Below are 24,215 nucleotides of genomic sequence, written 5' to 3' on the forward strand. Positions count from 1 at the left end.
GTTGAAGAGCAAAGATGTCAGCTTGAGAACTAAGGTGCACCTGACCCAAGCCATGGTATGTTCAATAACCTCATATGCATGCGAAAGCAGGACAGTGAATAAGGAAGACTGTAGAAGAATTGATGTTTTTGAGTTATGGTGTTGGAAGACAATATTGAAAATACCGTGGGCTGCCAAAAGAACCAACAGATCTGTGTTGGAAGAAGTGCAGCCACAGTGCTCCTTGGAGGCCAGGATGGCCAAACTTCATCTTATCAGGACATAGTATCACTGGAGAAGGATATCATGTTTGGTAAGGTGGAGGGTTAGAGAAAAATAGGAAGCCCCCAGTGAGATGGATTGGCCAAGTGGAAACATCAATGGGCTCAAGTGGCAACAATTGTGAGGTTGGCCCAGGAGTGAGTAGTGTTTCGTTCTGCTGTACATAGGGTCGCTATGAGTTGTTACTGACTCGATGGCACCTAACAACAACAACAACAACAACAATTCATTGCATCAAACGCTTGTCTGTCATTTTGTCCTACTGTGGTGACTTGTGTGTTGCTGTGATAATGGAAGCTGTGCCACTGGTATTTTAAATATCAAAAGAGCCACCCATAGTGGAGAGGCTTCAGCTGAGCTTCCAGATTCAAACAGACTAGGAAGAAGGAGAGGCAGATTACTTCCGAATGCTTAGTCACTCACAATCTTATAAACAGAAGTGGAACACTGTCTATAACACCAAGATATTGAAACATTATGAATAACATCAGAATGTTGCCAGATACAGTGCTGGAAGATGAGCCCATCAAGTTGGAGGGCCCTCAAATTATAACTAGGGAAGAGCAGTCTCCTCAAATCAGAGTTGACCATGATGGAGCAAAGCTTTGGGGACCTTCATTTGCTGATGGGGCACAACTCAGAATGTGAAAAAACAATTGAAAATATCCATTAATAATCAAAATATGTAATGCATGGAGTATGAGCCTAGGAAAATTGGAAGTTGTCAAAAATGAAATGGAACACAAAAAATCTTATGTCCTAGGGGCATAAGCTGAAATGGACTGGTATTAGATATTTTGAATATGATAATCACATAGTTTCCTATGCAGGGCATAACAAATTGAAGAGGAATGGCATCACATGCATCATCAAAAAGAACATATCAAGATCTGTTATGAAATACAATGCTGTATGTGATAAGATAATATCCTTACACCTACAAGGAAGACTAAATAACACCAGCATTATTCAAATTTACACATCAACCACTAATGCCAATGATGATAAAACTGAAGAATTCTACCAACTTCTTCAGTATGAAACTGACCACACATGGAATCAAGAAATATTGATTTTTAAAAAGGAGATTAGCATACAAACGTTGGAAACAAACAGGAAGATCAGTAGTTACAAAATATGCCGTTGATATTAGAAACGATGTTGGAGATTGAATGATAAAATTTTGCAAGACAAATGACTTTTTAATTGCAAATACCTTTTTAAACAACATATAAGAAAACTATTAAGTGAGCTGCATCAGATGAAATACACATAAATCAAATTGACATCTTTGGAAAGCGATAGTGGGAAAAAAGCTCCTTATCATCAGCCAAAACAATGCCAGGGGCAGATTGTGGAACAGACCATCAGTTTCTCATGTGCAGGTTCGGCTGAAGCTGAAGAAAATTAAGGCAAGTCCACTAGGATCAAAATACGTCCTTGAAGATCTCCCACCTGAATTTAGAGATCATCTGAAGAACAGATTTGATGCATTACACTCTAATGACCAAAGACCAGAAGAGTTATGGGATGCCATCGAGAACAACATACAGGAAGAAAACAAAAGTTCATTAAGAAGACAAGAAAAAAGGAAAAGACCAAAATGGATGTCAGAAGAGACTCTGAAACAGCTCTGCAGTGTAGAGCTGCTGAAGCAACTGGAAGAAATGAGGACATAAAACAGATGAAGAGAAATTTTCAAAAGGCAGCTGTAGAAGACAGTCAAGTATTATAATGAAATGTGCACAGGAACATCAAGGTAGAAATCCAAAAGGGAAGAACATGCTCAGCATTTCTCAAGCTGAAGAAACTGAAGAAAAAAATTCAAGCCTTGACTTGCAGTAGTGAAGGGTTCTATAGGGAAAATATTGAATGATGCAGAAGGCATCAAAAGAAGAGAGTACACAGTCACTGTACCAATCGGTTAATGTACAACCATATGAAGAGGTAGCATATGATCATAAACTGATGACAGTAACGGAAAAAATGAAAGATGCACTGAAGGTATCATCGAAAAACAAGACTCCAGGATGTGACAGTACACAAATGGAAATTACTCAACAAATTGATGCAGTGCTGGAGGCACTCACTCACCTAAACAACAACAACAACAAAATGGAAGACAGCCACCTGACCAATTGACTGAATGAGATCCATATTCATCCCTATTCCAAAGAAAGATGAGCTTATAGGATGCAGAAATTATCAAATGATATCATTAAAATTTTGTGGAAGATAATTCAAAAATGGCTGCAGAAGTACATCCGAAGGAAGCTTCCAGAAATTCAAGCTGAATTCCAAATAGGAAAGAGAATGAGGGGTATCATTGCTAACATCAGATTAATCTTAGCTGACAGCAAATAAAACCAGAAAGAAGGGGAATTTCAGAACACTTCATTGTGCTCATGTGAAATCTGTACACAGACCAAGAGGCAGTCATTGGAGTCCTGGTGTGGCATTGTGAATGAATTCATGCACTGGACTGTAAAGTTGGTTTGAACCGCAAGGTTGGCAGTTCAAGCTCACCAGCTGCTCCTTGGAAATCCTATAAGGGTCCCTATGAGTTGGAACTGAATCAATGGTACTTAACAACAACAACAACAACAACAACGGGATATTGCATGGTTTAAAATCAGGAAGGTTGTGCATCATAGTTGTAGTCATTCACTATACTTACTCATTCTGAATGCTGAGCAAATAATATGAAAATCTGGACTCTATGAACAAGAAAGTGCCATCAGGATTGGAGGAAGGCTCATTAACAACCTGTGGTGTCCAGATGAAACAGCATTGCTTTCAGAAAGCAAAGAGGACTTGAAGCACTTACAGATGAAGATCAAAGAACATAGCCTTCAGTGTGAAAAGAAAACAAAAATCTTCACAGCCTTGACATTAGAGAATATCATAGTAAGTGGAGAAAAGTTTGAAAATATCAATGATTTCATTTTCCTTGGATCCAAAATCAACACTTATGAAAGTTGAAGGAATTCTTGCAAAGTATTATATCAGGTAACTCTGTTACAAAAGGCCTCTTTAAAGTGTTAAAGAGAAAAGATGTCACTTTGAGGACTAAAGTATACCTGACCCAAATCATGGTATTTTTAATTTCTTCATATGCATTTGAAAGTAGTATGGACAATGAATAAGGAAGGGGGGAAACAAAAGGACATCAAGCTTGGTATGTCAAAGGCAGTAAAAATGACAAAACTCCTCAATGAAATGGATTATTTCCTCCCCATGAAGAAGAGCATGAATAGTTGCTTGTTGTTCTTAAGTACCGTCGAGTCCATTCCGACTCATAGCAACCCTGTGTAGTGTTTCCAAGGCTATAAAGCTTTACAGGAGCAGAAAACCTCATCTTTCTCCCATGGAACAGTTGGTAGTTTCGAACTGCTGACCTTGAGGTTAGCAGCCTGACTCGTAACCACTACCTTATTCCACAGGTAAATAGGAAAAGGACTTCATACTATACTGAGATGAGAAGACTCAGTATAATCATTGTGAGGATGGTGGAGGACCTGGCAGTGTTTCTGTTCTACACAGGATCGCTATGAGTCAGAACCAACTAGACAGCATCTAATAAGAACAACATATATTATTTTTAAATTTTTCCATCCTTTTTTCTCTTATTTCAAAGCAAGAACCTTGCCCCATTATTAGGCTTTTAAGTCATGACTGTTTTTTGTTCTATTCAAAGCAGAAGGGGTGTCAAGGAAGTAGTAGAATGAGGCATTTATTCTTCCAGGTCTCGATGCCATGTCTGTCTCTCGATGGCATTATGAACATGGCCCACTTCTTTACCCTTCCCAAGCTGTAGTTACTCATCTGCATAGTGGAAATAATAATAATAATACCACTTCAATCTTATCATGAGATTAAATGTGTGCACATTAAAATGTTCAGCTTGGAACTGAGAACTGAGCAAACGTGGCTGGTTGCTCTTCTGGGCACCCATTCCTATACAGTTGTTCATGCCTCAATTTTCATCTTTCCACCTTTCCATGGATGCTTGCTTTGATTGACTTTCTAATTTCAGCATCCTCCACTAGTAACTATAAAGAAAGGGCATATTTAATGCCCTTTGTCTATCACGTGGAAGCATCTTAATCTGCTTTTCTATAAGTACACATTAGAGTCATAGATACTCCAGGAACTGCTATTTCTCAACCAAAACCACATCAATACCACAAGACTGCAGTTACTAACAAATAATACTGCAGAGAACCTCAGAAGCTACTAACAAATCATATTGCAGAGAACCTCATCCAGCCATGTTTCTTATATCCCTTGTTGCTGTACAGCAGAGGGGCTCTCAGATTGCAGGTTCGTGGCCATGACCATGGAAGTGGAACTTGACATTGGTTGGGACAAATGCAATTCATTAGAGAAAGATGAAATCTCAGGGTGATGAATGTGAGTGTGGGGAATTGTGCAGATAGAGCCTACATGCCTTTGGTCCATGTCCACCAACTGGGATGAAGCTCACAAGTCTCCAGACTGTGATATTTCTCAGTCCTTCTCTAGTTTCACCAAAGTCTCAGATATACAGAATCCAGTTGTTTCACACAAGAAATCCACTCACACCACCTGCCATAATTCAACCGACTTGGTAAAAGATAGTGGCCTATTGATTGGGTAGAGGTTCCTCATGTTATATAGCTTTCTCAATTCCTCTTTCTGCCCTGGACTCTTTCCTTTAACTTGTTGTCTGTCTCAGCAACACAGTGTCGCCTAGCAGACTCTTGCATATCACCCTCTGCCTTGAGAAATTTTTTGTATTTCTTCCACATGAAGAAGAGCAGTGAATAGTTGCTTCTACCTGATTCCACAGGTAAACAGGAAAAGGGCTCCATACTATACTAGCATGAGAAGACTCGGACAACTTCAGACCCTGGTGGCTTGGGGGATAGTTTTTGCTTTGGGGGAACAAAAAGAATACTCATAAAAATTCTTCATATGTCGTAGTTCACATCCAATAGTAAATGTGAAACATTCTACATAAAGTCACAATAATTGACAGCTGACATGTATGTTGTCTCCCCCTCCCAACAATTTGGGCATGCATGTGCTTATGTTTCTGTGTGGTATATCTTTGTGTGTTTAGTGGTGGTGTTGTTGGTGTTGGTGTTGTATGTTATATCTATGTGTGTGGATTCCTGTGTGTTATAGTAGTTTGGGTAATGAATTTAAAAAATTAAAAAACAATAAGAAATGGCAAACACCACTATCAACTGTCTTCTGCTGAAATGTTGTTGTTAGGTGCCATCGACTTGGTATCAACTCATAGCAACCCAATGTACAACAGAACGAAACACTTGCCAGTCCTGGGCCAACCTCATTATTGTTGCCATGCTTAAACTCACTGATGCTGCCACTTTGTCAATCCATCTTGTTGGGGGTCTTCCTCTTTTTCTTTGACCCTCCACCTTACCAAACATGATATCCTTCTCCAGTGACTGGTTCCTCCTGACAACATGTCCTAAGTATAAGAGAAGAAGTTTGGCCATTCTGGCCTCCAAGAAGCACTCTAGCTGCACTTCTTCCAACACAGATCTCTTGATTCTTTTGGTAGCCCATGGCAATTTCAATATTCTCCTCCAACACCATAACTCAAAAACATCAATTTTTCTATGGTCTTCCTTATTCACTGTCCAGCTTTCGCATGCATATGAGGTTATTGAAAAATACCCTGGCTTGGGTCAGGTGCACCTTAGTCCTCAAGCTGACATCTTTGCTCTTCAACACTTTAAAAAGGTCTTGTGCAGCAGATTTGCCTAATGAAATACATCATTTGATTTCTTAACTGCTGCTTCCATGAGTGTTGATACTTGATCCAAGAAGAATGAAGTCCTTGACAACTTCATTCTTTTCTCCATTGATAAGAATGTTGTTTATTGGTCCAGTGGTAAGGATTTTTTGTTTTCTTTACATTGAGATGCAATCCATACTGAAGGCTGTGCTCTTTGATCTTCATCTGTAAATATTTTAAGTCCTCTTCACTTTCAGCAAGCATGGTTGTATCATCTGTGTATCACAGGTTGTTAATGAGTCTTCCTTCAATCCTGATGCCACGTTTTTCTTCATATAACACAGCTTCTCTCTTTATTTGCTCAGCATAGAGGTTGAATAAGTATGGTAAAAGAATACAACCCTGTTGCACACTTTTCTTAATTTTAAACCATTCGGTGTTCCCATGTGCCCATGAATAACTGCCTCTTGGTCCATGTACAGATTTTTCATGAGCACAATTAAGTATTCAGGAATACTCATACTTCGCAATGTTGTCCATAATTTGTCGATTCTGCTGAATAGGTTCCAAAATAGTAGAAAAAAATTAAATTTGAACATTTCCAATAGAGCTGTTGTCATAAAATTGCATAATTTTAACAAAACGTTAATTTTGCTTCATAGGTATCTTTTATGGACGTTTTGTTTTCAATCTCTAAAAAGCATGACAGAATTTTAAGCTGGGCAGTCAGTAGTGCAATAGATCAGAAAAGCAGATGCTGTAGAAAATGATGTCAAAGAGCTATGCGCTGATTTTGCGTTATAGAATGTAACACAACCCTTGGAAAGATAACTATAACTGTCATGCCATTACCAAGTACCCATTCCCAACGTTTGTGTTGTCATTCTAGTACATGGGATTTCTATAGGAAACTTAACTTCTGTGAAAACTCATAGAATATATTAACATTTTCTCACACTGCATTTTCAGCATGAAAAGTTGAAACTTTTTCTGCATATTTTCTGCCCATCCAGAAGCACAGAAGGACATACTTTATTCCAGTATGCACCTGTTGCTTTCCCAGTGTTTTGGTTAAGATCTGCTGTAGGTAGCAGCAGAGCTTACTCATGCTTCCTGAAGGCATAATAAGCTTGTTGTGAGCAGTTAGTTATGTGGAGGGCTACCTAGCAAAAACTGAAAAGTGGACTTGAAGAAAAGGCATACCAGCCGGATAATTGGGGACTCCTGGTGATTCTGGGGATTTTAGGAGAAAGCATCTTCTTCCTTTGTAAGATTCACCATTGAGTGGAGACAAGAGGACAATTGCACAACCCTTGAAGGAGCTAGGAGTATTTGTTCCAGAAGATGAGCAGTAAACACTTTACAAGACCTTATGCTGTGGCCCGGGATATAGCTACACTCTCTGGAGTCTCTTCGTGTTGCTGTATGAAACTGTCTCCTCAATCGTAAATATTAGGTGTGTGCTGTAGGATAAACACGGGACCACAATTACAGTTTGATCCACAAGCTCAGCAGTTCAAACTCACCAGTTGCTTCTTGGAAACCCTATACTGGGTCACTATGGGTCGAAACCAACTTGACGGCACTTAGCAACAACTGCTATTATACTTTCCATACTTAGTTCTCCAGTATGAAAATGGCAACACCAGTCTCTCCTTTGTGACCCGGGGGGTTCAGGTTCATTTGTCCTGTTTGAATTCATTTACATGAAAGGGAATGTCTCTGGCTCCACTATGGGTTTTAAGTCACGTGCCATCATAATCCTTAAATTTGGGGCCCAGAACTGTCAACTGAGACTGTGGTGGAAAGGAATGAGATTCTACAGAAATATATTATACAACGTGGTGGCCTAGTTATTCCATTTTCAAGAATGGCCTTGGGCAGGCTGGTTTCCTTGAGTAGCAAGAGTAAGAAATGCCAAAAAATGTATGGCTGGTTTAACCATTGGATGTTGGAGTTTTAATTCTCTTTGGGCAGTGATGGACATCATTACCATGACTTTTATGCGACCTCAAGGAAACTCATCAACCTGATTATGATTCACACTCAGTAACACCTTGTTGTTAGGTCCCTCTGGGTCAGTTCTGACTTGTAACAACCCTACACACAACATAATGAAACACTGCCTTGACTTTCACCATCCTCACAACTGTTATTTTTCAGCCCATTACTGTTACCACTGTGTCAATCCACCTCATTGGGGGTCTTCCTTTTTTTTTCCTGAACCTTCACTTTACCAAGCATGATGTCTTTCTCTAGGGACAGGTCCCTGCTGACAACATGTCCCAAGAAAAAGAGACAAAGTCTCACCATCTCGCTTTTAAGAAGCAGTCTGTACTTCTTCTAAGATAGATTTGTGTATTTTTCTGGCAGTCAATGTTCTTCACCAACACTGTAATTTAAATGCATGGATGCTTGTATGATTTCCTTTTCATTATCTAACTTTTGCATTTATATAAAGTGATTGAAAATACCATGACTTGGATAAAAAAAAACAACATAGTCCTCAAAGTAACATCTGTGCTCTTTAACACTTTTAAGAGGTCTTTTGTAGCAGATTTGTCTAATGCAATTCATTATTTGATTTCTTTACTACTGCTGCCATGAGTGTTGTAACTTAAGTTCTCCCACCTCTTCCTTGTGATTCTTCTTTCCATTTACCGTTTTTTCTCAACTCTTCTGAATTGGCCCTTAGATAAATGCTGCCCTTTCTATCTAGAATGGTTGACCATTCCATGGTGTGCATACCTCACTAATGTTGTTGACCCCCCCTATCAACTATATTAGTGCTTGGCTGAAAATTGAGCCACAAAAGTGAGTTCAGTTCCAGACCTGAAGAGTCAGCAAGGGCCAAAGTCTCAGCCTCCTTTGGTCTTTCTGATCAGAAGCCTGATCTTTTTTTATTAGTTTGAGTTTTGTTCCATATTTTCTACCATTCTATCCAGGACCTTCTTATATGATCCACTGCAGAAAAGTTGGTAGTGGTAGTTGGGAACCATCTAATTCTTCTGATCTCAGGGTTGTGGATACTGATGCTCATGTGTTCCTTTAGTCCATTGGATGAATTGATTTCAAGCATCTTAAGTTTTCATCACTCTTCTTTCCGTCAGACAGGGAGAGAACAATAGTTACACCTTAGATGGCCTCTTATGAGCTTTTAAGAGCCCAGTCATTACTCACCAAAATCGGTTGTAGAACACTGTCTTTGTGGATTATGTTATGCCAACTTACCAGCGTCCCCCAAGACTATGGTCCTAAGAGTCCAGGTCAAGCAAATCATTCCCTCAAGGTGTTTGTTAATGATTATGAATTTCATTTAATTTTGCCCCCTGTATGGTATAGCACTCTAGGATAAATATTGGACTACTAACAGTAAGGACAGTGGTTTAAACCCACCAGCTGCTCCATGGAAACCCTATACAATGTCACTGTTAGAAATGATTAAAAGGCATTTAACAACAACAGCATGCCCCACCACATTCATGTATATGTTTGAAGCAATAGTAAATACCCATGTGCAAATAACCTGTCAACCCTTTAAATATTTGGGGGTATACAGCCACTCTCCCTCCCATACCCATTCAACCTGTGTGTCTGTCCATGTACACAAATAGATCACTGCTGTTGCACAATTGTGTATAACAGTATTTACATCTGTTCCCTTTACTATTTCACTCCTCTCTGTGTCTTCCTCTACCTTCTTCCTTCTTGTGCCAACCTCACTCTTCTTGTATATGTCTTCCAGTTGCCCAAGTTAACATGTGTTTATCCTCTAGTCAATGAATGACTCAAAGTTCCCTCCTACCCCTGATAGCCATCAAAGAATGTTTCTTTTAGCTTGAAAGATTTTTCTTGACTTTTTGCAATAGTGGTCTCATACAATTTTTGACCTTTTGTAATTGACTACTTTCGCTCAGTATAATGTCTTGTTTGTTGAAAGCCCAGAGTCCCTACTTATCAATGAAGATCAAAGATCACAGCCTTTGGTATGGGTTGCACCTCAATGTAAAGAAAACAAAAATCCTCCTCACTTGACCAATAAATCATATAAATGGAAAAAAAGATTGAAGTTGTCAATGACTTCATTTTTCTTGGATCAACCATCAATATTCATGGAAGCAACAGTCAAGAAATCAAACGATGTATTGCATTGGGCAAATCTGCTGCACAAAACCTTTTTAAACTGTTCAACAGCAAAGATGTCAGTTCGAGGACTAAGATGCACCTGACATAAGCCATGGTATTCTCAATAACCTCATATGTATGCAAAAGTTTGTTAGTGAATAAAGAAGACCGTAGAAGAATTGATACATTTAAGTTATGGTGTTGGAGGAGATCTGTGTTGGAAGAAATACAAATAGAGTGCTCCTTGGAAGCCAGGATGGTCAGACTTTGCCTTTCATACTTCGGACATGTTGTCAGGAGAGACCAGTCACTGGAGAAGGATATCTTTCATGTTTGGTAAAGTGGAAGGTCGGATAAAAAGAGAAAGACCCCCAGCATGTTGGCACAGTGGCAGCCATCAATGGGTTCAAATGTAGCAATGATTGTGAGGTTGGCCCAGGATTGGGCAGTGTTTCATTCTGTTCTGCATAGGGTGACTATGGGTTGGTACTGACTCGGTACCTAAAAAAAAAAAAAGCAACAACAATGTCTTCCAAGTTCATCAATGTTATGAGGTGTTTTACATTTTCATTGTTTTTCTTAACATTGCCTAGTATTTCATTGTGTCTATGTACCAGATTTTGCTTCTGCTGATGGACATTTAGGCTTTCCCATCTTTTTACTATTGTGAATAGTGCTGTGATGAACATGGGTATGCATATATCTATTCATGTCATGACTCTTATTTCTTGAGGATGTATATAAGGTAGAGAGATTGCTGGGTCATATGGTATTTCTATTGCCAATTTTTAAAGGAAGGGCCATGCTATTTCCCAAAGTGTTTGCAACATTTTACAATTCTACCAGCAGTGTAGGAGTGTCCTACACTCTGCTCAACCTCGCCAACATTTGTTTCCTGCTTTTCTTTTTTTTTTTTTTTTCAATTTTACTATTAATGCTGGGATGGGATAAAATCTCATTGTTGTTTTAATATGTATCTCTCTAATGGATAATAATCATGAGCATTTCTTCATACATTTGTTTGCTGCCTGAATGTCTTAATTGGTGAAGTGTCTGTTCATGCTTCTACTCATTTTTTAAATGAATTATTTGTCTTTTCCTTGTAGAGGTGTTGAAGTTTTTAAAATAAGTTTTATAGAGTGGCCCCTGTCTGAGATGTCATTACCAAAAATTACTCCCAGTTTTATTTTTACTGTTTGTGAGATCTTTTGATATACATAAGTATCTAATTCTTAGGAGACCTCATTCATCTACTTTGTCTTCTATTGTTTGTATCTGCAACTGTGTTTGATAGTATATTAATGCCATGGGTCAGAGCTCCAAAGTTTGTCCCTAATTTTTTCTTGATAATCTTTATAGGTCTAGGCTTTACATTTTGATATTTAATTCACGTTGAATACCTTTTTGAATATGCTGTGAGATGTAGGTTCTGTTTTTGTGAAACTGGATTTCCAGTTTTGCCAGCAGCATTTGTTGAAGAGACTATCTCTACATCAGTTAATGGGTTTTGGCCCTTTGTCAAAGTTTAGCTTACCATAGGTGTATATATTAACTGCTAGGTCCTCAATTATGTTCCATTGATGTGCCTTATGTTCTACCATTACCAGGCTGTTTGGACTTCTGTGGCTATGTAGTAGGTTTTGAATTCAGGAAGTGAGAGTCCGCCTATTTTGTTCTTCTTTCACAGTGCTGTGCTTAGTCAAGTCTCTTTCCTTTCCATATAAAATTAGTAATTAGTTTTCCATGTCTTTAAAGAATGATGTTAGAATCTGGATTGAGATTTCATTATAATTATAAATCACTTTGGGTAGTGTTGAGCATGGTGTAGTCTTTTATCTTTATAGGTCTCTTGGTTTTTGTAGTAGTGTTGTGTAGTTTTCTTTGTGTAGGTCTTTTGTTTCTCTGGTTAGAATTATTCCTGTGTATTTCATCTTTTGGGAGGCTGTTATAAATAGCAACTTTTTCTAATATCCTTTTCAGAGCTCTCCTTATCAGTGTAAAGGAATCTGACTAATTTTTTTGTGTTGATCTTGTACCTTTCAATGAGTCCCAATAATTTTCTTGCTGAGTCTTTGGGATTTTCTAAGTATAGGATCATATCATCTGCAAATAGAGAGTTTTATTTATTTATTTATTTAAACAATTTGGATACCTTTGACTTCTCTTTCTTGCCTTATAGCTCTAAATCTTTCAGCACAATGTTGAATAGGAGTGATGATAAAGGATTTCTTTGTCTGGTTCCTTTGTGCAGGGGAATGCTTTCATTTTCTATCTGTCAAGAGTAATGTTGACTGTTTTATATATATATATATATCCTTAATTATGTTAAGGGATTTCCCTTCTATTCCTGTTTTGTTGAGTATTTTTATCAGGAATACATGTAGGATTTTCTAAATCAATCATTATTATCATGTGGTTCTTTTGTTTTATCAGTATGGTGAGTCATGCTGATTGTTTTTAGAATAGTGAACCATCCTTGTATACTTGATATGAATCTTACATGTTCATTATGTACTATTATTTTTAAATTATTTGTTGAATTTTATAGGGTAGCAGTTTGTTGGGAATTTTTGCATCTGCATTCAGGAAAAATATTGATCTATAATTTTCTATTTTAGTGTTGTCTTTTCCTAGTTTTTGTATAAAGTTAATACTTGCATTGTAAAATGAATTTGCATGTTGTCCATCCTTTTCTATGTTCTGGAATAGTTTGAGTAGAATTGGTGTCAGCTCTTCTCTGAATGTTTGGTAGAATTCAATAGTAAAGACATCTTAGCCCAGACTTTTTTTTGTTCGGTGTTTTTAATGACCTGATCAATTTCTTCATTTGTCATAGGTCTGTTCAAGTTTTCTACTTCAGTTTGTGTTAGTTTAAGTAAGTAGTGTGTTGCTAGAAATCTGTCCCTTTCTTCTAGATTTTCAAATTTCCTGGAATACAATGAATTCTTAATAGAATTCTGTTATTTTCCCTTTTATATCCATTGGTTCTGAATTCAAGTTATACACTTCATTTCTTATTTGTGTCATTTGTAGCTTCTCTTTTCTTTGTTGGTCAGTGGTTTTTTAATTTTAAAGAATCAACTATTTGTCTTGTTGCTGCTATTGTTTTTCTGTTACTAGTTGCATTTATTTATGCTATAATATTTATGATATTTTTCTTTTGCTGGATGTATGCTTTCTGTGCTTCTATCGTTCCTGTTGTTGGAGATGTTGGGTTACGGTGATATTACTTTTTTCTTCTTTTTGGATGTGTGTGCATATTGCTACAAATTGCCTACTGAGGATTGTTTTTGCTATGACCCCAAAATTTGGGGTTATTCTGATTTCATTCTCAAAGGATTCAAGGAATTTTTAAATTTCATTTTTCATTTGTTCTATTGTTCTTGCTGTTTTAAAGTGCCATAGAGTCAGTGTTGACTCATAGTGACCCTCTACACACAGAACAAAACACTGTCCTGTCCTTGTCCATCCTCACAACTGTGCTTATGTGTGAGTCCATTGTTGATTCCACTTTGTCAATCAGTCTCTTTGGGGGATTTGTTCTATCATCCAATATCTTTTTAAAAAGCATGTTTTGTTTTGTTTTGATCAATTTCCATGTATTTTTTTTCCCTTGATCTTCTTATTGTTGATTTCTAATTTTATAGAATTGTGATCTGAGAAGATGCTTGCAGTATTTTGATGTTTTAAGTTAGTTGAGGCTTACTTTGTAGCCTAATATATAGTCTATGATGAAGAATGTTACATGTACACTGACGAAGAATGTTTTGTTATTGGGTTGAGTACTTTATGTAAGACTTTGAGGTCAAGTGGGTTGATTGTGTTGTTTAGTTCTGTCTCTTTGTTGGGTTTCTTTCTAGTTCTGTCCTTCATCAAAAGTGATCTATTAAAATCTACTATTATGTATAATTGTCTATTACTTTCTTCAATTCTAGTATACTTTGATTTATGTATGTTAAGACTCTTTCATTGGGGACAAAGGTTATGTGCTCTTCTTTGACTGGCCATTTAACTGTGATATACTATCCTTCTTTGTCTCTTAGCTGCATTTTTTCATAAGGTCAATTATTCAGAAATCCATATTGCAACTCCTGGTCATTTCTGATTACTGGTAGCTTGAAATGTTTTTCCCATCCTTTAATTTTTAGCCTATATTTGTCTGTGTGTGTAAGGTGTGTCTCTTGTAGACAGCACATTGAAGGATCCTGTTTTCTTATCCATTTTGCTACTTTCTGTCTCTTGACTGGTACATTTACATCACTTACACCCAGTGTAGTTATGAAGAGGTATGAATTTATTGCTGTCATTTTGCTGGGGTTTGTTTTGTTTTGTTTTTGTGGTCCTGCCAAGATTTAGGGGGTGGGGGCTGACTTTTGTTTTGTGGTACAGCTGGTTCCACATAATTTTTTGTGCTAATTTAATTTTGTTTGTCTGTGTATTTTGAGATTTTTGTTGTTGTTATTTTCTTAATTATTGTTGTTTTAATATTTACTAAATATTTATTGGTTTCCTCTTTTGGTTTTGATATGAAAATGTACTGGTTTTCTTTGAGGATCCCTGTAAATTATTAGTGTCTGCACCAATTTATCACAGTGACTGAGTAATCAAAAGTGCTCTGTTTCTTTCCTTCTAATTTGTCTTAATCTGTAAGCACAACTGAAGCCTGTCCACCATGGGTGACCCCCTGGTATTTAAAATATCGGTGGCAGCTTCCAGCATTACAGCAACATGAAAGTCTCTCCACAGTATGACAAACTTCCATATAAGTAGTGAACTCATTAGCTAGAGGCCAAATATTCTCCATGAAAAGGCATATGATCACATGCTGAGAGAGCTCTGAAGAATGAGAAAGCAGCTCCGAAGATATGAATCAACCAGATAGCAGTGGATTTGTTGTTTTTGTTTTTCAAATCAAGATTAGAACACCTTGAGAGAAGGAGCCAAACAAAAATTAAATATAAGGATGTCCTTAGAAACCCTTTCATTGGCCTTTGATTTTCAAACATACACAAGACTCGAGGAATAATTTCATACGATTTAAAGTTATTGTGTTGTTTTTCTTGATAAAGCTGATGTGTAGTATCCTGAAGACAGTTTCTTATTTATTTCCAGTTGAATATTGTTTCTCAGTTTATATTGTGATATATATTTAGTCAATACTTCGGGAAGGCTGTCCTATGCTCTGTTTTTCAGAAGCAGTTCATCCTGCTTTCTGTTCCTCTATCTCTAATACCTTCTCATGCTCTGTGTGTTTCAGAATCACCACGACAGCAGCGTGTATGATGGACCTGAGGCGGTACCCACTCGATGAGCAGAATTGCACTCTGGAGATCGAAAGCTGTGGGTATCTACATCGGTGGTTCCTTCTTGTCCACTTTGTGTTGTAGGCTTTATTGTCACGGTTTAGGATCTGTTCCAAGCCCTGCGTATGCTTCTTCTTGACAGACTTTTCAACTATCTTAAAGTTTAAAGGTTTAATTTTGCACTTGGCCAGTTTTAAAGACTTGTTGTTGTTGTTGTTGTTGTTAAGTGCCGTCAAGTCGGTTTCGACCCATAGCGACCCTGAACAGAGTTTCCGAGGCTGTAAATCTTTATGGGAGCAGATCGCCTAATCTTTCTCCCGCGGAGCAGCTGGTAGTTTCGAACTGCTGACCTTGCTGGTCTCAGCGGATGTTTTCCATTCTAATCTGATTAAGATGATCTGTTGGATTTACTGAAATATAAGAAAATGAATGTCTCCCATCTCAATTCATTCAGTGGGACGAGAGTCAACAAAAAAGTGTAATTTTTTTGTAATATACTTTATTATGCTTGAATGGCTGTGCTGCTACGGCCCTGGGCACTCACAGTAAAACTTATTTCCCATCAGGAAATCAGCTTTACAAGCAATCTATTTCTGCGTTTCAGCGATTTTCTTCAATTTTAGAAGAATTCAGAAGCTTAATAGATAATTTATCATGGAGACTTCTGTGTAAGGTGCAAGAACTGAATTTATATCAGCTTACAACAAATGCCCTGTCTCTTCCTTCCCCTCCATCTCCTGGCATGTCAAGTATTGCTTTGTTGTTGTTGTTGTTTATCTTGGTATACTATAGACCAGTTTATAATTAGTTTCAATTGAATTTGGGACTGTCAATATTTACTCTAAAGTTTTTAGTGTATAAGTAATTTTGACCTTGCAGTGCCCAGTGGTGTAACTGTGGTCAGATAGGAATCTATCCCTGTTAATAAACTTACTGGAAAATTTCCCCAACAGTAGGCTAGAAGGTGAAAGACACACAATCATTTCCAGTGTTGAACAGTTGAATTATATGGGAATATTTATCATGGAAGACAGAAAACTCAATGGAAAGGTAATGACTCTTTTCCAATAGTTGAAGGGCTATGCTAGAAAATAGTTAAGTGGATTCTGTGCAACTAATGGGAATATAAGCAAGCAAGAAAGAATGGAGGAGAAAGGAGCTGTAGCCCCAGTGATCCATGGGGGAAAGTATGAAGATTGACCCAAGAAGGTAGCAGGAACCAATGGGAACAGTCATCCTATAGCTCTGGCCCATTTGTTTGTCCTATGCTGAAGATCAGGGGTCTGACTTTTTGTTGTATGATATGGGCATCATGCTTGGTAAAGTGGAGGGTCCGTGAAAAAAGAAAACCCCCAACAATATGGATTTGCACAGTGGCATCAACAATGGGCTCAAACATAGCAAAGATTGTGAAGATGGGGCAGGAATGGGTAGTAGTTTTTCTGTTGTGCATAGGGTTGCTATGAGTTGGCACTGACTCAACAGCACCTAACAACAACAACAACAATGGTCAAATCACAGAATTTTTTATGGTGAGATGATATTTTTTTTTTCAGATTTGTATCTTTATTGATTATACAGATAAAGTTGACTGTTCCTGGTATGTACAAATATCATCAGACCTTATTGTCCTATGTACTATTTATTTTTAAAAGCACTGGTTGGCTGGTGACTGTATTAATACTGGACACTGTAATAAGAACTGGGTTGGGAGATGAAGTCAGGCCAATGGGCACTCCTCTTTCTCATGTCAAACCACCGAGAGCCAACATGGCCCAGAGAAACCCTTCATTTACTCCAAGAGTTTCCCATAATATCAAACATGTGTGGATTGAATTCACCCTCAGTGTTCTAACTTCCTAATAATTTTTTGGATAATTGTCTAGAAATGCTCATACAGTCCTATTGTTCTCATGAAATCATCTTCTTTATGTCTGACTTGACTTCACTCTGACTCATGGTGACACCAGTTCTGCATGAGGTCCAGGCAAGCTTGACATCTAGTTACAAACAGGATATGACAAAATCTGCCAGGTATCCTATTCCCTCAACGTCTCAGTGCCATCTTGGTGCCAACCAAGTGGCAGAAGTAAACACAAATATTTGAAAGTTAGTCCTTCAACAACAGGTTTTCTGACAGAAAAAATACATTAAGCAAATATACTTCACATGTAGGAACGCGATTAATTCTCTTTCACTAGTACCAGTTTCTTTAGCTGGCACTGACACAAAGTGATGATGCTTCCTGTCCCCCATGTCCCTGCTTCTCTTTCCTGGCAGATGGCTACACCACAGATGACATTGAGTTTTACTGGAGAGGAGGGGACAATGCTGTGACTGGAGTAGAAAAAATTGAGCTCCCACAATTCTCTATTGTGGAGCATCGCCTGGTCTCAAGGAATGTTGTCTTCGCCACAGGTAAGTCATATCTCTGCTCTCACTCCCCAGGGGCACAATCTCTTGAGAGAGGCATAGTAACTGGCTTATAACAAGAGGTCATTCAAGTCACTCAATTCTGCATCACCACATTCTGTTTTTCTCCAGAGATCAAGGGTTGGAGTATTTCTATGAATAGGAATGATCACCTGAGAAGGATGTGGTCTCTGCAGTTGATTATTTCAAAATTAGAAGACTGAGGGTGATTTTAAACAGTTGATATTGGGTAACATAGGAAACTCTTGTCTCTGGGTAGATGATTGAGCAGTGATGGCCATGGGGCCAAGAAGGAAACAGGAAAAATACAACCAGAGGAATTGAGACTGTTCTGCTCCCAAAAGTGAGCCATCTTTACCCACTTCTGGGGCAGCACTCAGAAACATGAGCCCTGCCCTCAGCAATTTAGCCATGTAGAGTCAGAGTTACTTCTGTAGATGTCATCATCTTGCCCAGACAGTCTGTAGTGAAGGTTGCCGTTGTCTTCATTTTATTTCATCTTTGACTCAATAGTTAAAGGTTGATCAGATGTTTTCTGCTCTTCTTTATGGTCTTGCTGAGGTTTTACTCAACCACAGTTTACAATATGCAACACTTTCTCTTCAGCTTCACCTTCTTACTGAATGCTGTGTATTATCATTGAGGTGGACAATGAAAGTGTTTTGTAAACGAAAAGTTTAAAAGCCACAATTCTGGGCTGAAAATGTGATTAGGGCCACTTCCTTATGTCAATGCAGCTAGACAGAATGCAGCTACCAGTGGGTAGAAATAGCTTTGTCCTGTCTGCCTGTTGCCTCTTGCTTGACCACTAGTGACACACAGCCCCTTCACCTGAATAACCCCAACTCATTTCAAAAAATTTTCTTGAGTTTCTGGGAAGTCTTTTTGTCCTGCTCTGACCATGATACCTCTCCAGATCTAATCTCCACAGCACCACCCTGAACACATTCTAGCTCTGCTCACTGGGGCTATGTCAAGATTATGTGTCCTTGAGGTTGCTACAACCAGGAAGGGCAGACCAGGACTCTCCTGAACATCACCCCTTTCCCTTCCACAATGTCCCACAATGTCCACACTCCCAAGTGAGCAGCAATCATCATGGAGTAAATGAGGTCTTTGGGTCAACTGAGGTCATCACCAACCTCCCTCCTTTCTAACTTCTAAGAGTCAACTTACATGATGAGTACAAATTATGCTCTCAATTACTAAGATAAAATTCAGATGTGTTTTCATGTATGGCTCCTTTGTCCTCTGTGGCACAATGATTTCAGACATCTCTGCAGTCTCTGAAGTGAAAACATCACAAGATCCACACTGGTTCATCAGAAATGAAGTACAGGAATGTAGGCTTAGCATTCCTGGACTTAATTTCAGGAATTTTCCCCACAACTAAGAAAATTTCCCTGTAATTAATTGAATAACATTATTTACTACCTTTAAAACTGTGGTTCCTACTGTTTCATGACCCAAGTGATGTCATGAAAAGATTTGCTTAGAAGCAAGGGGCATGTATTCACACAGCATAATGATCCTGCCCAAACGTGCCTCCATCTGGCCACTGGGGTGCTCTCATTTCACCTTGCTGCTGCTTCAGCATAATGTCTCATGAGGTATTGGTGAAAATTGCACCCAGTTATGATGGTTTCCTTGTTCCCTGTGGTTCAAAGCCATTCCAGGGACCCTTTACCCAAAATATTATCCTTGTCTTTGTTTACTATTAAGTATGTATCAGTAGAACATTTCCAAAAATTCCAGAGAAAATCAGTGCTACACAGAAGGGTGATAGTACTTAAGCGGCAGCACAATAGTGTGCTTTCCTTGTTCATACACTTGCTGAGTGCCTCGCTGTGCAAGCGTAGAGCACCTTTCACATCTACAGAATCCTAACCCACCAATTCAACTATGAGTATACGTAAATAAAAGACTAGCCACCTGGTTTAAAAAACATTTTGAATGAAATATTTTCACATTTACTTTTATGCAAGTAGCCTGAGTTCATGAGATTTCAATCAGAAAACTAACTTGAAGGACTCATCATTTCCATAAGCATGTAACCCCACTGCAGCCACATTGGAGTGCTTAGGTAACACTGACTCTCAAGGATGCAAGTGAAATGTTGTGCTTCATGTCTTACTCCAGTCCTGGCCCCATGAAGATCATGTAGATGGCCCTCTGCTGTGGTTTTCTACAAATAGCAGTTCTAATCTTCATCTAGGGTTGCAGGCTATTCAGCAGAGTGTGATATTTGTATTTATATAACTCTTACAGTGGTGAGATTTAAATGTTTACAAACAGCTGCTATGAGCCAGTCATGGGACTAAGGCTTGGTAATGAGAAGGGACAGAAGAGACCAGAACCTGCCCTCAGGGAGTTTCTAGTCTTGCTGGGTTTCTTTATTGGCCATTCTGTTTATAGTTATATGTCTTGAATGACTTCACACAGTCTCTTATATAATGAGTGTTTAACGGCAAATCCGCATCAGTAAGAGAACTTAAATACGATCAAGAAGAAACATGCAAAGTGTTTTAGAACTCTCTGCCAGAGCTTCATCCTTACTTGGGCACTTTCTAACAGTGTGAACCTCAGCAATTTATTGAACCTATCTAACTACAATGATATTGATAGAACAAAATGGATGACACAAGAGTCTCTGAAATTTTCTCTTCAATGCACAGAAGCTAAAGCAAATGGGGGGTGGGGAGAGGACATAAAAGAGCTGAATACAAAATTTCAAAGGGCAGTTTGAGAAGACAAAGTCAAATATTACAGTGAAATATGCAAAGATCTGGAGTTAGAAAACCAAAAGGGAAGGACACGCTCAGCATTTCTCAAGCTGAGGGAACTGAATTAAAAATTCAAACCTTTACTTGAAATATTGAAGCATACTATGGGCAGATTATTGAATGATGCAGAAATCATCAAAAGAAGATGGAAGAAATACACAGAGTCACTGCACCAAAAAGAAATGGTTGATGTTCAGCCATTTCAAGAGGTAGCATACGATCAAGAGCCAATGATACTGAAGGAAGAAATTTAAGGTGCACTGAAGACATTGGCAAAGAACAAGGCACCAGGAATTGATGGAATACAAATTGAAATATTTCCACAAACTGATGTGTCACTTGAGGCACATCACTCATCTATGCCAAGAAATTTGGAAAACAGCTACCTTGCCACCTTATTGGAAGAGATCCATATTTGTGCTCATTCCAAAGGGACACAACCCAGTGGAATGCAGAGATCACTGGTCAATACAATTAATATCGCATGCAGTACAATTAATTAATATCTTTAGCAAAAGTAAAACTTTGCTAAAGATAATGCAAAAACAGCTGCAACAGTACATTTACAGGGAAATGAGAGGTTCAAGCTAGATTCCGATGAGGACGTGGCACAGGGATATAATTACTGATATCAGATGGCTCTTGGCTAGTAGCAGAGAATACCAGAAAGATGCTTACTTTTGTTATATTGACTTTGCAAGGACTTTCAATTGTTTAGATAATGACAAGTTATGGACAACACTGTGGAGAATGAGAATTCTGAAACACTTAATTGTACCCATGAGGAACATAGACCAAGAGGCAGTTGTTCAAATAGAACAAGGTAACACTGAATGTGTTTAACATTAGAAAAGGTGTGCAGCAGGGTTGTATTCATTCATCATACTTATTCAATTTGTACGCTGAGAAAATAATTCAAGAAAATTTCTTCATTATATAAAGAAAAATGTGGCATCAGGGTTGGAGGAAGACTGATTTTAACAACGTGCATTATGCAGGTAATACAACCTTGTTTGCTGAAAAGGAAGAGGATTTTAATACGTACAGGTAAAGATCAAAGACCACAACTTTCATATGTGTTGCACCTCAATTTAAAGAAAACAAAAATCCTTAACACTGCACCAATAAAAAGGATAAAGATAAATGGAGAAAAGATTGAAGTTGTCAAAGCCTTCATTTTACCTGGATCAAACATCAACACTCATCAAAATAGCAGTCAATAAATCAAAGGGCATATTGCATTAGGCAGATCTGCTGCACAAGACCTCTTTAAAGTGTCCAAGAGCAAAGAGGTCAGATTAAGGACTAACGTGGACCTGATACAGCTATGGTATTTTCAGTAATCTCATATGCATATGAAAGTGGGACAATGAATAGAGAAGGCTGTAGAAGAATTGATGCATTTGAGTTACGATTATGGAAGAGAATATGAAAAGTACCATGGACTGCCAAAAGAACAAACCAATCTGTGTTAGAAGAAGTACAGACAGAATGCTCCTTAGAAGCCAGGATGACCAGACTTAGTCTCAAATACTTCAGACATAGTTTTAGAAAGGACCAGTCCCTAGAGAAGGACATTATGCTCTATGTTAAAGAAAAAGCCACATAAAGTGTTGTAGGAACTGTGTGTTTTTAAGACACTAAAGAAATGGTTGTATTAACTGATGTAAATTAAAAAATTTTTTTTAAAGTTTTTATTGTGAACTGAGTGAAAGTTTACAGGACAGATCATCAGTATTACATTTAACAAATAATATACTTTATGTCATTAAGTGGTTATAATCCCCTCCATGTATACTCCCAGTTAACAGTATTTCTTTCTATTCATTTTACCTCTTTTTTTTTTTTTTTTTTTAAATTATACATGCTCGCTCCTCAGAAACCCTATACAGGGTCGCTATGGGTCGGAACCGACTTGACGGCACTTAACAACAACAACAACATATATCATTTACACCACCAAAGGGCACATTCTGTAACTCTGCCTCCTGGCCACCAGCTCTCAGATCCTCTCTTGCCATGAATCTAGAGTCCCTCTCTTCATGTTCCCATCTCTGCCTCCATCTCTGGTGTCACTGCTTCTCTGGATTAGGTCCCACATCCCACTTGTGCTCCTCTCCCTTGATGGTCCTACGGTCCCCTGTTTCTGGACTGTAAGATTAATGACTCCCCCATTTTTGCTACAAAACTTCTACCTTTACAATTGTGACCATCACAATGAGTCATAATAACAATTACTCAGTATTGAATCTTGAGAATCTTATCCCCATCTCTTTTTACCAGATCCATCTAGACAAGATGAAAACTATTCAGTGGGGACTGTATCTTCCCCCATGCACTCTTAAACTAAACTCCTTCTTGAAACCTTGTAAGTCAGTCACTTCGTGCCTTTATCACCCTCTCATTTTAGGTAGCCAATGTCTAAGTTGTCTGTCCCTATCTACCCTGTATGCAGAGGGGATAGCATTGATATTTGCTGTGAAGACTCCTTCCCTTTCTGTTGGTATGATATAAGTAATTATTATTTAGTGCAAATGTGTTCTGAAAAAAATTCAATCCTTTGTCAACCAAAATAATGAAACAAGATTGCTTTATTCTAACTTCTAATCATAATGATAGCATTCTATGTTATTATTTTATGTTGTTTTTGCTAGGTGCCATCAAGTCAGTGCCAACTCATAGCAACTCTACTCATAACAGAACAAAATACAACCCAGTCCTGCACCATCCTGACAATCATTGATAAGCTTGAGCTCATTGCTACTGTCACTGTGCCAATCCATCTTGTTGGGGTCTTCCTCTTATTCACTGACACTCCTCTTTATCTAGCATGATGTTCTTTTCCAGGCATTGGTCCCTCCTGATAACATGTCCAAAATATGAGAGAAAAAGTCTCTCCAGCCTGGCTTCTAAGGAGTATTCTGGCTGTGTTTCGTCTAACACAGGTTTGTTTCTTCTTCTAGCAGTCCATGGAACTTTAAATATTCTTCTCCAACACTATGACTCAAATGCATCAATTTTTCTACAGTCTTCCTTATTCACTGTCCAACTTTCACATGCATATGAAACAATGAAAATGGCTCAGATCAGATGCACCTTTGTGCTTGAACTGACCTCTTTGCACTTGAACACTTTAAAAAGGTCTTGTGCTACAGATTTGCCTAATGCAATATGTCCTTGGATTTCTTGACTGCTGCTTCCATGAGTGTTGATTGCGTACCCAAGCAAAATGAAGGCTTTGGAAATTTCAATCTTTTCTCCATTTATCAAGATGTCATTATAAGTATATATAATATAAATGTAATATAAATACTATATATATATAGTGGTGAGGATTTTTATTTTCGTTACAATGAGGTGCAACCTCTACCACAGACTGTGGTTTTTTGATCTTCATCAGTACTTTAAGTCCTCTTCAATTTCAACAAGCAAGGTGTGTTATCTGCATATTGTAGTTTATTAATCAATCTTCCTCTAATTCCGTTGTCACATTTTTCTACATAGAACCCAGCATATAAATTTAATAAGTATGGTGAAAAAATAAAATCTTGGTGCACACCT

At 38.1% G+C, this 24,215-nt stretch overlaps 1 protein-coding gene across 2 annotated transcripts in view; it reads left to right on the forward strand.

The window, feature by feature from the left end:
- Nucleotides 1-24,215, forward strand: part of GABRB3 (gamma-aminobutyric acid (GABA) A receptor, beta 3) — a 329,602-nt gene that overhangs the window by 228,591 nt on the left and 76,796 nt on the right. For both annotated transcript variants that reach the window (XM_006861876.1, XM_006861877.1), the window contains exons 5-6: nucleotides 15,393-15,475; nucleotides 17,719-17,856. In XM_006861876.1, coding sequence (XP_006861938.1) covers nucleotides 15,393-15,475; nucleotides 17,719-17,856 — 221 coding nt within the window. The remainder of the gene's footprint in view (nucleotides 1-15,392; nucleotides 15,476-17,718; nucleotides 17,857-24,215) is intronic.

The sequence above is a fragment of the Chrysochloris asiatica genome, unplaced genomic scaffold (genome assembly GCF_000296735.1).
Source record: "Chrysochloris asiatica unplaced genomic scaffold, ChrAsi1.0 scaffold00044, whole genome shotgun sequence".
NCBI lineage: Eukaryota > Metazoa > Chordata > Mammalia > Afrosoricida > Chrysochloridae > Chrysochloris > Chrysochloris asiatica.